We start from the raw sequence: 16,340 nt of genomic DNA on the forward strand, positions 1-16,340 counted from the left end.
CTGGTGTGAAGAGAGTACCCAGGAGTGGGGACACCCTAGCCCCCGTCCGAGGGAACACTCTAGCCCCCACGATGAGACTGGGGGTTCAGCCTCCCAGGAATCCTGGGCCCAGCTGTGTCCCCACTACACGGACTCTGCCACACAGGAGAGTGGAAGGCGAGTCCTTGAGGTCAGGCAGACCTCTGGGTAAAGGAAGTGGAAGTGAGGATTCAGACTCGCCAATTCTACCAGGGTAGTGCAGAAGCCAGGAAAATTTCCCACAATAGCAGGACCATTCCCCTGTTTACATTGGGGAAATGGGACAAATTGATGGGTTGGATTTTAGTGACGTGTAAAGAGATTTGTACCTTGTGAAATCTTCAAATAAATGGTGAAAGTTGAAAGGTATAACTTTGGGAAGCACACTTTCTGCCCAAGGTGAATGTAACACCACTGCATGAGCCGACTTCCCAGAGACTGGAATCAGATAAATCCCTTTTTCTGCGCTATTTTCCTATGAGGTTAGAGTAGGAAACCAGACATTGTTTATTTGGCCATTTGAAAAATATTTCATAAGAAATGAAATCTTGGTCAAGCAACTGACTACACAATTCATAGATTCATAGATTCATAGATATTTAGGTCAGAAGGGACCATTATGATCATCTGACCTCCTGCACGACGCAGGCCACAGAATTTCACGCACCACTCCTGCAAAAAACTTCTTACCTATCAACAACCAGTATGAATCACTCCTTCCTCTCACATGCATTGTTTAGACACAATGAAGGCACTCACAGAAATCATTCTTCTGAGCAAAAATGCCGTTGAATTTTAAAAGCCTTTAGCATTAAAGAAATTAATGGAAAATTTTAGTTTTGTGTTTTTCATTGTGCTCCAAAGAAAGATTCTGGAAATGGTAAATGCTGTTTCAAAACTGCGACAATCCAAAGACTCAGATCGATACGAAGCAGCAGGATTACTTCCCAAAGCCACTGAATGTGTAGCTACATTTCCAACTGAATTCAAAGAAGCCAAACATTTAGCCAGTAAATTATCTGGAAAATGGAGTAGACAAATCAAGTCCGAAAAGGAGTGCTTGATAAAGGCAGAAAGGCAGGGGAGCAGCTCATTTTGTGGCAGACCAGCGAGCAGAGCAGGCCTGCTCCCAGCAGCTCCAGGGGAGGTGAGCTGAGGGAAGGCAGAATCTCCCCATGAACAACTGCCCAAAGCTCCCTCCCTGTGGGAAGGGAGGTGCTGCAGGGACAGCCTGAGAGGAAATCATTCATCTCTCATAGGAAAGCTGGATTGATTGATCCCCTTTATTTGTTGTTTGGACTGAGCTGTCCCTGGGTGGTTCGGCCATACCACAGAAAGAGGCAATTGCTTCCCAAGAGAGTAGGAGAATGGTCTTGCTACACGCAACCACCAGAAAGTGCCTTGGGGTGAGCAGACACCCTTCATGCTGCCGTACCCCAGATGGAGACCTTGGGACATTCGCAGGGCGGTGGTAGGAAGTGGCCCAGGGAGGGCCACCTTACAAAGGTGGTGGGTAGAATAGGCCAGTGGAGGCTAAACCTCCCCAACCACGCAGCCCCTGACCCGCCACCTTTGAGAGTGCGGACACCTGGGCCATGGTGACCCCACCTGTGCTCCGCCCCAAGCACCCTTCTGCTTTTCTCCCATGGCTCTGCCCAGGCTCCACCTCTTCCTGTCCCTGCTCCACCCACTACTGAGGCCCCTGCCACCTTCCACTTCTCCCTGAGTGCCTCCTCTTCTCCTCCGAGAAGCCCTGCCACCCACTGAGTCTCTCCCCTCCTCCAACGCTTGTGGCCCCGCACCCACCACTCACTGACTCTCCTCTTCCACAGACCCACTCTTGCTGCTTGCTGCGTCCATCCTCTCCTCCACGCCTATCCCCTTGAGTCTGCCACTTAACACTGACTGAGTCCCTCCTCTCCACCTCCGCCCACCTCCATGGCCCACCAACCACCACTCACTGACTCCCTCCTGTCCTCCACGACCCCTCCTCCACGGCTTCCCTGCCTGCTGCTCGCCAAGTGCCTCCTCTCCTCTCGTCTACCCCCAACACCTGCTCCACTGTGGCCCCCACCGCTGGCCAGTGAAAAACACCAGCAAGAGTCCCACAGCTGGGCCAGGTAATAGGAGCAAGACATCAAATAAATAGCAGAGAAGTGCAAATGCCTGAGACTATCAGGAGGCAGAAAGTCCAAAGAAGGAGAGAAAGTGAACTACGGACACTATGTTAAGCAAAGTTGTGTCTCAGTCTTTCTCATTTACCTTGGAATATGACAAAACATTTTTAGAGTACAGTGAGAAGGCAGCTGCAGTTTTCTCTTTTCATTGCAGACAGTTTTCCAGTTGAGAGACCCCTGCGTTCACTGAAAGCGGAATAAGAGGCTGGAAAAATAGACAATCTGCCGTACACAAGCAGTGATCGGAAAGGTGGCATTTTTTCAAACAGACAAAAGACGTGGGCTCTCGAGTGGCACAGTTGTCACATTCTCACAAGATGGTGTTACATGAAAGCGGAGAGTATGCTGCAAAAACCACCAATATATTTCTTTCCCTGTCTAACCAAGGAATTCCACGGCGGGGGCAGGAGGAGAGAGAAGAATCAGCAAACTATGGAAACTTTCTGGAACTATGAAAAGTTCTTTTCACAGTGTGATGAAGCACTCAGAAAGAAAACGAAGGGTCTTTTCCATCTCAGAAGCCGCTCAACTAGAAAGAGTTCTTCCAAGTTGCTGCTACTGACATTATGAAAAGTGCAATTATTCAGAAAGTCCAGGAGAATGGGTTTTGCACAGTTCTTGTGAATGAAGCCCACAGTTTTAAACCAGAAGAAATGCATTCTGTGTGAGAGACACAGAAAATCTGGGAATAAAGGGACGATTTGTAGGATTCATTGATTGCTCTGAGCCAGGGGATGCTGGCGTCATCTATCACAACTTTAAGCAGTACTTACAAACATTGGTGACTGCAAACTTGCCGGTCAGAGTCCAGTGTTATGATGACGCCGCTGTCATGGCAGTTCAATGGTTCCAACAGACATTTCTTGGGCTTTTCCTGGACAGTTGCTTTCAGTCCGATCCCTTTAGAGCACCAGTTCTCAAACTATGGGAGGCACGGGAATGTGTAAAGGAAGGCGCAAGCTATGTGGTTCTTTTTGTAAGAGCTCCAGCTCTCAGACCCAGGCAGCTGTAACTCAGACAGAAGGGCCGTGCACACCCAGAGGAGGGCATAAAGGGGACAGCCAGAGCCTTGGCCAACACAGGGTGGCAGCGGAAGCCTGGGCTGACACACCAGGTGCTGTAGGAATCTACACTAGTCCCATGAAGGGCTCTCTTTTCAACTGTGACACCTGAGATGTCCTTTGTGTGGTTCCCCCAAGTACTTAAAAACCAACTTAAAACCAGTATCAGCAGCGCGCTTACAGGGAGAAACAACTTACCTGAGAAATGGATCATTTTGTGACCATGGGAGAAAAGTGTACAACACAAGCCAAAGTGAGGGCAGCAGTGGAGGTTCCGGCAAAACACAGAATCTGAAAATATGATGAAGCTTATTTCAAACTAGGCTTAACATGGAGCGGGTCCAGCCATGCACCGAGACCTCCATGAGTTGTATGTGGCAAAGTACTGGCAAAGAACAAGATGCGGCCCTGCACGCTACACCAGCCCCTCGAAACAAGACACCCTATCTTAGTATCTAAACCCATTGAGTTCTTTCAGAGGATTATAAGAACATAAGAACGGCCATACTGAGTCAAACCAAAGGCCCATTTAGCTGAGTTCCTTGTCTTCTGATAGTGGACATTATCAGGTGCCCCAAAGGGAAGGAACCTAACAGGGAATCATCAAGTGATCCATCCCATGTCATCCATTCCCAGCGTCTGGCAAACAGAGGCTAGGGATATCATCCCTGCCCATCCTGGCAAATAGCCACTGATGGACCCAACCTCCAGGAACGTATCGAGTTCTTTTTAAAACCCTGTTATAGTCTTGGCCTTCACAAGATCCTCTGGCAAAGAGTTCCGCAGGCTGACTGTTGTGTGGCATTTTATACTATATAAAATGGCATTTTATACTAAATTATATTATAGAGTGGCATTATTATATTTTCTGTCTTCTTATCAATCACTTTCCTAGTGGTTCACAACATTCTGTTACCTTTTTGGACTATTGTGGCACATGGAGCAGATGTTTTCAGACAACTCGCTACCATGACCGCAAGATCTCTTTCTTGATTGGTAACAGCTAATTTAGACCCCATCATTTTCTATCTGTAGTTGAGATTCTCTTTTCTAATGTGCTTTACTGCCATCATTTGAATCGTTTAAAAGCCACGGAGGGAATTCTCCTCATGACCTCTTTGTGACACTGTGCCCCATATTCTTCATAGTTGAATGATTCTGATATAATTCTGACATAATGATCATACATTTTGTACAAGATATGTCTTGTCAGGTGTCATTGGAGAAGTTATGATTTGCTGAAAAGGATTATCCTCTTTGTGTGCATGAATCATTTTTGTATGTGGAGTTATGAATATTGACTATGTATCTGTATTTCAAATGTAGTCACACCTGCGTGATGCCCACGAAGCAAAATGCTTCCAGTCTTGACAATGGATTGTGAAAGACCTATTCAGGGTAATGACCTGGCCTTATCCCCCATCTGCTGAGCCTTCCTGAAAACCCTTCAAACTGCCTATGGCTAATCGCTGCTATGACTCACCAGGGCAGCCCGAACAAACGATCCAGATGTAAAAGATGTTGGATTCCTTTCCCCTGTGTTCTCACCCTGGCAGGACACACCTACCTAAAATACTACCATACTGAAATGGCTGCAGGGCAAAGATTGGGGAAATTCCATGGCTGTTCCCTTGTACAATGTGGGATACCGTGTGAGAGGAACGCCGGGTGATTTTGGCCCTGGGAGTGGTGAAGGAATCACACAGTGAGTGGAGAAGTCCCCATGGGACTAGTTCTGACACAGGATAGCACAACCTCTTCCTACACATGTCATAAATATAAAGGGAATGGTAAACCCCTTTGAAATCCCTCCTGGCCAGGGGAAAACTCCTCTCACCTGTAAAGGGTTAAGAAGCTAAAGGTAACCTCGCTGGCACCTGACCAAAATGACCAATGAGGAGACAAGATACTTTCAAAAGCTGGGAGGAGGGAGAGAAACAAAGGGTCTGTCTATCTATATGCTGGTTTCTGCCAGGGATAGACCAGGAATGGAGTCTTAGAACTTTTAGTAAGTAATCTAGCTAGGTATGTGTTAGATTATGATTTCTTTAAATGGCTGAGAAAAGAATTGTGCTGAATAGAATAACTATTTCTGTCTGTGTATCTTTTTTGTAACTTAAGGTTTTGCCTAGAGGGGTTCTCTATGTTTTTGAATCTAATTACCCTGTAAGATATCTACCATCCTGATTTTACAGGGGGGATTTCTTTATTTCTATTTACTCCTATTTTTATTAAAAGTCTTCTTGTAAGAAAACTGAATGCTTTTTCATTGTTCTCAGATCCAAGGGTTTGGGTCTGTGGTCACCTATGCAAATTGGTGAGGCTTTTTATCCAACATTTCCCAGGAAAGGGGGGGTGCAAGTGTTGGGAGGATTGTTCATTGTTCTTAAGATCCAAGGGTCTGGGTCCGTAGTCACCTAGGCAAATTGGTGAGGCTTTTTACCAAACTTTGTCCAGGAAGTGGGGTGCAAGGTTTTGGGAAGTATTTTGGGGGGAAGGACGCGTCCAAACAGCACTTCCGCAGTAACCAGTATTAGTTTGGTGGTGGTAGCGGCCAGTCCAAGGACAACGGGTGGAATATTTTGTACCTTGGGGAAGTTTTGACCTAAGCTGGTAAAGATAAGCTTAGGAGGTTTTTCATGCAGGTCCCCACATCTGTACCCTAGAGTTCAGAGTGGGGGAGGAACCTTGACAACACACTATTGAAATTTGATGCTTAGCCAATCAAAAGAGAAGATGAATTACGAGAACAACTGGGAGTTGCCAGATACATATCCACTTTATACCTCATAACAACACCCTGACAAATACTGTGGATGGCAGTATCCTGGGAGAAGAAATCCTTTTCCGTGCCCTTTGGCCTGTATTAATTTCGGATCACGTCATTTGGCCTCCACCTCACAGCTAATTGACGAAATATTGCTACTGCATGGGTGGTATGCAGAGCTATGCTGCTACAATCCATTAAAATGCTTTTTGGTCCCATAGCTTATGGAATCATTTCCCACACATCGTGCAGATGGCAGTATATTACACACACAAAAGAAGGCCATCATCAGTTGTTAGGCTGCGTAGGAGGAAGAGGGCCTGAAACATAATCCCTTGTAGTCGAGGCCTGGTGTGAGGCCTGAGACCTGGGTTAAAGGAGTCAAAACTTTGCAGCTATAAAGCAAAGTTAAGTTGTGAGCAAGGGACAGGCCCGGCTTACAGAATGTGGCAGGAACAGGACTGATATTGCAGAAACACACATTCCTATGTTGTGCTCGGCAGAAGAATAAACATGCAAACAGTTTCCAGAAAGCTGATACTAGAATACGTGGATGCCAAACCCATTCTCCAAAGATAACAGGAAGACGCTGACCCATCTGAAGGATCAGGTCAGGATAACGGCATAATGGATAGAGATGTTTGAGGAAACCAATATGTGCAAGATAATGGATGGCACCTGGACAGATAAATTGGTGCTATCTCAATACATTAGAGGGCGGTACCCTGATACATCAGGCATAATACTTAACTTGTTTGCGTCTGTGCATAAAGAGTTGTCTCAGAGGCAATGTCTTTTTCTGAATGTTTTGGCATACATGTGCTAGTGTACATGTAACCACTGATCTGGGGCATTAGCATAGTGCCTCGTTCGCAATAAAACTGACCAAGTTCCTTCACTGACAACCGACTCTGAGAATTTATTGGGCAGTTCAACTGGAGCCTGCTGCGTGGGCTATCTGGCCATAGTCAGTACAGCAGGCAGAAGGAACGAAGGCACACAGCCAAACATTTGTCAGCAGGTTGAACAATTTGGAAGACTCAGTTTGTCCTGACAATCTGAGCCCCTGGGATCAGAGAATCATTTCTTCACTCCCGGGGGAGGCTCTCAAGCTGAAGTTGTCTAGTGTCTATTTTCTGCTCCTCCTGCTGCTCACACAGCTGAGGGAATTGTCTGGGAATTGTCTGGCAGTCTTCAGGGACTGTTCAGGAAAATCATAAAGTTGCTGTTCAGCATGGCAAGTGTCAGACATGAGATTCGTACACTGATTCTCAGGGCTCTGCCTTCTTGGTGCAGTAAGGAGATATCGTCTCTCTGCAGAGTGGCATTTCGGTGAGTTGCCTATTTCTGTATTTAAGTTAGTCCTGAGGGCTCAGGAACCATTCCAGGTTCATGTCAAGAACCATCTGGGCAGGAATTCAGCAGCAAGTTGACTTGAACTCTTCAGGATTGTCAGGTTTCAGAGTGGTAGCTGTGAAAGTCTGTATCGGCAAAAATAATGATGCCATGTACCTTGGCCAAACCGGACAGTCTGTACACAAAAGAATAAATAGACACAAATCTGACATCAGGAATCATAACATTCAAAGACCACTTGGAGAACACTTCAATACCTCTGATGACTCAACAACAAACCTAAAAATGGCAATTCTTCAGCAGCAAAACTTCAAAAACAGACTCCAACGAGAGACTGCTGAATTGGAATTAATTTGCAAACTGGATACCATCCAATTAGGCCTGAACAGAGGCTGGGAGTGGTTGGGTCATTACAAAATCTAAATTTAATTTCCCAATACAAATTTCTCCCTCCTGTTACTCATGTCTTCTTGTCAACTATCTGTAATGGGTCATTCTCTAAGCCACCTTGCTCTCCCCAGCTGATGAAAGGGCCGATGCTGGGGAGAAGGGTCCTGCCACCTAGACCCTGAGCATGTGTGGCCACTGCCAGAAAAGGTTCCTTTCCTGCAGTATCACAACAGAGCAGCCAGTGCCTGGGCAGGAGGCCTGGGACATGTGAGGAACAGCCTGCGATCTTTCCTTATGTCCCAGAGAAGGCTGTCTGTGATGTCCCTGTGCCCACTGAGCGATGTTCCTTGTTTCCTTGAACCTTTCCCATTTTTTGCAAATTTTTCTTACAGTTGCTGTTTAATAACTTATATTTAGTTTGAAGTTAATGTAGTGATCAGTGGGTCAGGGAAGTGTCTGGTGTGAAGAGAGTACCACAGAGTGGGGAGAGAGCCCCCCTCCTGCATGGTTGTTTGCCCTCTTAGAATCATAGAATCATAGAATCATAGAATATCAGGGTTGGAAGGGACCCCTGAAGGTCATCTAGTCCAACCCCCTGCTCGAAGCAGGACCAATTCCCAGTTAAATCATCCCAGCCAGGGCTTTGTCAAGCCTGACCTTAAAAACTTCCAAGGAAGGAGATTCCACCACCTCCCTAGGCAACGCATTCCAGTGTTTCACCACCCTCTTAGTGAAAAAGTTTTTCCTAATATCCAATCTAAACCTCCCCCACTGCAACTTGAAGCCATTACTCCTCGTTCTGTCATCTGCTACCATTGAGAACAGTCTAGAGCCATCCTCTTTGGAACCCCCTTTCAGGTAGTTGAAAGCAGCTATCAAATCCCCCCTCATTCTTCTCTTCTGCAGGCTAAACAATCCCAGCTCCCTCAGCCTCTCCTCATAAGTCATGTGTTCTAGACCCCTAATCATTTTTGTTGCCCTTCGCTGGACTCTCTCCAATTTACCCACATCCTTCTTGTAGTGTGGGGCCCAAAACTGGACACAGTACTCCAGATGAGGCCTCACCAATGTCGAATAGAGGGGACGATCACGTCCCTCGATCTGCTCGCTATGCCCCTACGTATACATCCCAAAATGCCATTGGCCTTCTTGGCAACAAGGGCACACTGCTGACTCATATCCAGCTTCTCGTCCACTGTCACCCCTAGGTCCTTTTCCGCAGAACTGCTGCCTAGCCATTCGGTCCCTAGTCTGTAGCGGTGCATTGGATTCTTCCGTCCTAAGTGCAGGACCCTGCACTTATCCTTATTGAACCTCATCAGATTTCTTTTGGCCCAATCCTCCAATTTGTCTAGGTCCTTCTGTATCCTATCCCTCCCCTCCAGCGTATCTACCACTCCTCCCAGTTTAGTATCGTCCGCAAATTTGCTGAGAGTGCAATCCACACCATCCTCCAGATCATTTATGAATATATTGAACAAAACCGGCCCCAGGACCGACCCCTGGGGCACTCCACTTGACACCGGCTGCCAACTAGACATGGAGCCATTGATCACTACCCGTTGAGCCCGACAATCTAGCCAGCTTTCTACCCACCCTATAGTGCATTCATCCAGCCCATACTTCCTTAACTTGCTGACAAGAATACTGTGGGAGACCGTGTCAAAAGCTTTGCTAAAGTCAAGAAACAATACATCCACTGCTTTCCCTTCATCCACAGAACCAGTAATCTCATCATAAAAGGCGATTAGATTAGTCAGGCATGACCTTCCCTTGGTGAATCCATGCTGGCTCTTCCTGATCACTTTCCTTTCATGCAAGTACTTCAAGATTGATTCTTTGAGGACCTGCTCCATGATTTTTCCAGGGACTGAGGTGAGGCTGACTGGCCTGTAGTTCCCAGGATCCTCCTTCTTCCCTTTTTTAAAGATTGGCACTACATTAGCCTTTTTCCAGTCATCCGGGACTTCCCCGGTTCGCCACGAGTTTTCAAAGATAATGGCCAATGGCTCTGCAATCACAGCCGCCAATTCCTTCAGCACTCTCGGATGCAACTCGTCCGGCCCCATGGACTTGTGCACGTCCAGCTTATAGGGTGCTGGCCCTGCCACAGTCAGGACACAGCCTATCATGCCCAATTTCCTATTTCCTTACCCAGAGACATCTTCGGGTACACTTGTTCTATAGGTTAACATATTATGAGATATATTCATACATAGTAATATTGATTATCTCAGGGCAGGGCAAATGGCAGCCCCCCTTGTCCTCTCAGCGCAGGGAATCTGGTGGGGCTGTTGGCGTGTGAGGGGCAGGAGAGGGGAAATGCCCCCTTGTGCCCTCAGGGCAGGGGATATGGCAGGGCTGATGGTGTGTGAGGGGCTGGGGAACAGGGCTGATGAGAAGTTGAGGGGAGCTGCTCATGGGGATTTGGGGGAAAGATCCAATGGGGGGAGCAGTTGGAGTCGAGACAGGGAGGAGGTGGAAGAGGCCAGGAGTAGGAGAACTGGTGTCCAGAATGGAACCATGCAGGTAGGTGAAAACACAGACAAAGGAGGACAGGGGGCTGCAGGGCAGCACGGAGGGACTGAGAGGGCAGGATGAAGGCTCTGGCGCCTGGAGTGGGGAAACGGGTGACAGGGCGAGGAGGGGATTGGGGAGAGAGGATTACTGGGCTGGAGAAGGGGCTGCATAATGAGTTCATGGTTGGAGAGGGGCTTGATGGAGACGAGAGGAAAATGGATGGATGTGGGGTTGGCTTTGGCTGTTCCTAGGAGGATGTATGTTGTGGCTGCAGAATATACCTGGGGGCTGTGGGAGATTTCCTGGAACTATGGGGCGATCTGGCTGCTTTGTTTAAGTTGCACAATAAAATAAATTATTTCAAATCCAGGTAATGGAAAGACTACAAGTTCACTCGCCCATGTGCCGAACAGTTCACCCTTGGTGCTGTCCATCTACAATAGCACGTGTGGAATTATGGCTCCTTATAGCACACGCATCTCCAGGTCTGTCAAGCGGGCACCTTTCACAAGAACTAACGTCTCTTTGAGAAAAAAAAATTAGGGTCAAATCCTGACCGAAAGCAAGTCAGTGCCAGTCCCCTGACTCATGCAGTTACACCATTTACCCCAGCTCTTAGATGGGCGATTGCTGAATGTTGCGAAACATCTTGTGAATTGGGTTACCGCTAAATCCGGGACACTGCACCAGTCGGTTCAGAAATACTTCAGATCATTCACCTTTTAAGTCTTTTCCATTTGTGCTGGTCGAGCTAAAACGTGTAACAATGTGATCAACGGTGATTCCCAATTGATTATCTGTCCTCCAGAGCTTTTACCCACTGGGCTATTAACATTGCTGCACTGCGTGCCTGACAGAGAGAGGGAATGCTGCTGCCCAGGCTGTTCAGGCTCTGCTTCCTCAGGAATCAAGGATGAACACTCTCCAGCTGCTACTTTTGTGGCTTTGGTAAGTGCGCTGATCACACTGGAGTTATTTCACGGACAGGGACAGGCAGTCTCAACTGCTTGGAACGTTTAATCTGTAACCAATGAGACCTGCACATTCTTATGATCAGCATCATTATTCATTGTTGTATATAGGACCCAAACTCCTTGGAAGACAGGTCCCTCCCTTGTGGTGCTTGCAATCTGATGGCCCAGATGGTGCAAACATTACCCTTGTAGCACGGAATTTTCCATGAGTAAAGAACCCAAACCCCAGTGAAAGCCAGCTTGTGTTTTTAACTCCCTGTGGCACTTTTTCGTAAGTACCATTGACTTGCCTGGGGCTGTGTATGGCAAGAAGGAGCCTAAGCATGGCCATACCACATCCCAGCTGTGGTCTGTCTGGACCCATAACCTGACTGACAGTCACTAGCACCAGATGCTTAACAGGAAGGGGGGCAATTAACCCTGGAGTGGCAAATACTGAATAATCTGACTATAGTTTCTAGCCAATGGGAGAGTGTGAGTAACCTCTGAAAGGGTTACTTGCACTCCCTGCATTTCCTGCAGCTTCTGGAGTCATGGTGCTTGCTTGGCATATCACCCCCCCGGAGTGTCTGCTAGGATACCATAAGTGGAAAAATGGAGCATTTTGTCATTGCTCCAACAAAATTTAATTTCAATGAGGGTTTTGCTGAGTAAGGGCCTGTTGGGCACGTTGATGTCCCTAGGAGTCATGCATAGAACTGAGGATAGGGGTTCTCACAGTAAACTTTACACATGGCAAGACTTCTGGTTGAGGAATTTAACAGATTTTTTAGATAAAGGAAACGCAGTGGATCTAATTTACTTAGATTTTAGTAAGGCGTTTGATACGGTGCCACATGGGGAATTATTAGTTAAATTGGATAAGATGGGCATCAATAGGAATATTGAAAGGTGGATAGGGAATTGGTTAAAGGGGAGACTACAACGGGTCCTACTGAAAGGTGAACTGTCAAGTTGGAGGGAGGTTACCAGTGGAGTTCCTCAGGGATCGGTTTTGGGACCAATCTTATTTAATCTTTTTATTACTGACCTGGGCACAAAAAGTGGGAGTGTGCTAATAAAGTTTGCAGATGATACAAAGCTGGGAGGTATTGCTAATTTAGAGAAGGACAGGGATACCCTACAGGAGGATCTGGATGACCTTGTAAACTGGAGTAATAGGAATAGGATGAAATTTAATAGTGAGAAGTGTAAGGTCATGCATTTAGGGATTAATAACAAGAATTTTAGTTATAAGCTAGGGACGCATCAACTAGAAGTAACGGAGGAGGAAAAGGACCTTGGAGTATTGGTTGATCATAGGATGACTATGAGCTGCCAATGTGATATGGCTGTGAAAAAAGCTAATGTCGTCTTGGGATGCATCAGGAGAGGTATTTCCAGTAGGGATAAGGAGGTTTTAGTACCGTTATATAAGGCACTGGTGAGACCTCACCTGGAGTACTGTGTGCAGTTCTGGTCTCCCATGTTTAAGAAGGATGAATTCAAACTGGAACAGGTACAGAGAAGGGCTACTAGGATGATCCGAGGAATGGAAAACTTGTCTTATGAAAGGAGACTCAGGGAGCTTGGCTTGTTTAGCCTAACTAAAAGAAGGCTGAGGGGAGATATGATTGCTCTCTATAAATATATCAGAGGGATAAATACCAGAGAGGGAGAGGAATTATTTAAACTCAGTACCAATGTGGACACAAGAACAAATGGATATAAACTGGCCACTAGGAAATTTAGATTAGAAATTAGACGAAGGTTTCTAACCATCAGAGGAGTGAAGTTTTGGAATAGCCTTCCGAGGGAAGTAGTGGGGGCAAAAGATCTATCTTGCTTTAAGATTAAACTCGATAAGTTTATGGAGGAGATGGTATGATGGGATAACATGGTTTTGGTAATTAAATATTCATGGTAAATAGGCCCAATGGCCTGTGATGGGTTTTAGATGGGGTAAGATCCAAGTTACCTGGGAAAGAATTTTCTGTAGTATCTGGCTGATGAATCTTGCCCATATGCTCAGGGTTTAGCTGATCGCCATATTTGGGGTCGGGAAGGAATTTTCCTCCAGGGCAGATTGGAAGAGGCCCTGGAGGTTTTTCGCCTTCCTCTGTAGCATGGGGCACGGGTCACTTGCTGGAGGATTCTCTGCTCCTTGAGGTCTTTAAACTACAATTTGAGGACTTCAATAGCACAGATATAGGTGTGAGGTTTTTTTTTTTTTGTAGGAGTGGTGGGTGAAATTCTGTGGCCTGCGTTGTGCAGGAGGTCAGACTAGATGATCATAATGGTCCCTTCTGACCTAAATATCTATGAATCTATGAATTTCTGGCTCTCTGTACAGGGCTGGATCTCACCCAGTGTGAGCAAAGGAGGCATCTAGAATGAAGAAAGGACACAGCTAACATTCACAGTCTTCCGAGGCTCCTTTTCTTTTTGTCCCCTCCCCCTCCAATAATAACATCATGTACAACAGCAAGGACATCCTTATTTACAGCTAAAACACGGCAGAGCTGGATTGTGTTCCCTGTTCGATCACAGCCTCCTCGTGTGGCTTTGGACAAGTCACTATCAGTCATCACTGATTAGTTTCTATGAACGCTTCTCAGCCCATGGACCATTCACAATACACATCATTGTTCTCCTCTCAGGATTTTTAAATAGCTAAACCATTTAGTTTTTATCGTGGACCAAAGCTAAAAAGTTGAAATCTGGATACAGACTGAAATCTTGTATCAGAACGTACGAATTTTCTGATCCAATGTTTTGGTTCAGGTCCACTCTGCTTTTCCTATGTTTCCTTTAATGATGAGTTCATACAAGTCTGCATATGCCAAGCTCCACCTAAGGGAGAGGGTGTGGTCTAGTCTAGTGAAGGGGCACTCAGCTGAGAGCCTGGAGACCTGACTTCTGTCACTGATCTCCTGAGTGACCTTGAACAAGTTGCTTACCTGTTTTGTCCTTCAGTTTCCCCCTCAGTTAAATGAGGATCTACATCCTCTTCCTTATGAGTGTCAATGGGCTTTGATTTAGACCCTTTGATTCTTGTGCTCTTTTGTAAATCACTTTGAGATTTATAAATGCAAAGCTCTATATAAGAACGGGATATTATTCGTAATGTGATTTATAACTGATCTGGGGATGTGTGAGTACCACCAGGGATTTTAATCATGGTACTGACTCCAACCTGTCTGAAGAGCGGGGCCAGGATGGGCCATATTTTCTCTCATGGTGTCACGTATTTTTAGTAATGTTGCTTTTAATTGTAGGGGATGTGGTTGAATAAACTGATCAGATCCTCCGCAGTGCATCATGCCAACCTGCAATGAAACCAACATCAGTCCTACAAGATTCCTCCTGGCAGGCATCCCAGGGCTGGAAGCTCATGGGACCTGGATCTCCATCCCTTTCTGTTCCATGTACCTCATTGCAATTCTAGGAAACAGTCTGATTCTGTTTGTGATCAAGACACAGCAGAATCTCCATCAGCCCATGTACTTGTTCCTTTCTCTGTTGTCTGTCACTGACCTTGGCTTATCTCTTTCCACCTTGCCAACAATGCTCAGCGTCTTCCTGTTTAACACCAGAGAAATGGGCATTGATGTCTGTCTGACCCAACTTTTCTTTATTCACACTTTTTCCATGATGGAATCCTCTGTACTCGTAGCCATGGCATTTGACTGCTTCATTGCAATACGCCACCCGCTGAGATACGCTTCGACTTTAACCAGTGCAAGGATAGGGCTGGCGATAATAATCAGGGCTAGTGGTCTGAATATCCCATCTGTCATTCTTCTCAAGAGGTTGCCGTACAGCAAGATCCAACCTCTCTCTTATTCATATTGTTTGCATTCAGATGTGATGAAGATGGCCTGCGCAGATGTTACATCCAGCAGCTTCTATGGATTGTTTGTTATCCTTTCTTCTCTGGGATTAGACTCAGTGCTCATTGTCTTGTCTTACATCATGATCCTTCAGACTCTATTGAGTATCACATCCTGGCAAGAGCGTCTCAAGGCTCTGAACACTTGTGTCTCACACATCTGTGTCAGCCTGCTTTTCTACACCCCGCTGATCAGTTTGTCTATGATTCACAGGTTCAAGAAACAGGCTCTCCCTCAGAGTCAAATTCTTCTGTCTTATCTCCACCTCCTCTTCCCCCAGTGCTCAATCCCATTGTATACAGCATAAAAACTGAAGAGATTTGTAAACAGATCATGAAGATCTTTCAAAACTATTCCACTAAGAGAGTCCAAAGGGGGCACTGATTTGGTTTCTGTAATCTGTCTCTCTCGGAGCCAATATGGCCCGTGATGTCCAAGTGCCTCTGTCATGCTGAGCCACCGAGGATTTAGCAACCAGCAGGCCTACTAAAGTAAAAGGAACCCTTAAGGACATATGAGAAAAGTATTCAAATTGTTAATAGGGCCATTCCTCATGGCAAAGCCACTAGAGTTCTTTAAATATAGGCCTGTATTTTTAGAGAATCAAAAGTGGATACTAATTATATTTGTCTGGGTTTACCTATATCTTATTACAAGTTCAACAATGTGACCAAATTAGCTTGCAGATGAAAAATTTCAGTTCCTGTAAGTCAGGTATCATGACCTATTCTGTTAATTTAGAGGTCAAAAGGGGATATTAACGTTAAGATGAAACTTGTGTTATTATAATATCATTGTCTTTATTCCTCTTTGAAATTTGTAGTAAACTACCTGTGAACCATTTCAATGGTTAATGGCCTTTTGCTAATCAATGTTGCTAGTTATCAGTGTAGACTTAGGAAATAGAGATTTATTTCAAAGCAAAAATGCACATTACTTATTCTTCGCCCAAGGAAGGCCTGCTGTGATCATTTGGGGACAAGAGGTTAATCAGCTGAACTTCAGCTATAAAGGGCCTTTTGGGCCTGATCCTTACTATCTCAGAGCTGCTTAAGCATTGTTGGGGGATGTTGAAGTAACAAGATGGAGGACTTGTGGATTAGCCCTGCAATTCTCATGGAAGAATCTGAAAACACTCTGTATATGGACTGCCTATTGGACTATGACTTTTTCTATTAATTCCAGAAGGATTTCTACAAATCGGC

General features: G+C 45.8%; 1 protein-coding gene across 1 annotated transcript; it reads left to right on the forward strand.

The window, feature by feature from the left end:
• Positions 1–14,668: 14,668 nt before the first annotated feature.
• LOC144278829 (olfactory receptor 51G2-like) lies at positions 14,669–15,442 on the forward strand. The gene has a single exon (XM_077840191.1). It carries the CDS (start codon positions 14,669–14,671, stop codon positions 15,440–15,442), a length of 774 nt encoding a protein of 257 aa, XP_077696317.1.
• Positions 15,443–16,340: the final 898 nt, after the last annotated feature.

Source organism: Eretmochelys imbricata, chromosome 1 (assembly GCF_965152235.1).
Source record: "Eretmochelys imbricata isolate rEreImb1 chromosome 1, rEreImb1.hap1, whole genome shotgun sequence".
NCBI lineage: Eukaryota > Metazoa > Chordata > Testudines > Cheloniidae > Eretmochelys > Eretmochelys imbricata.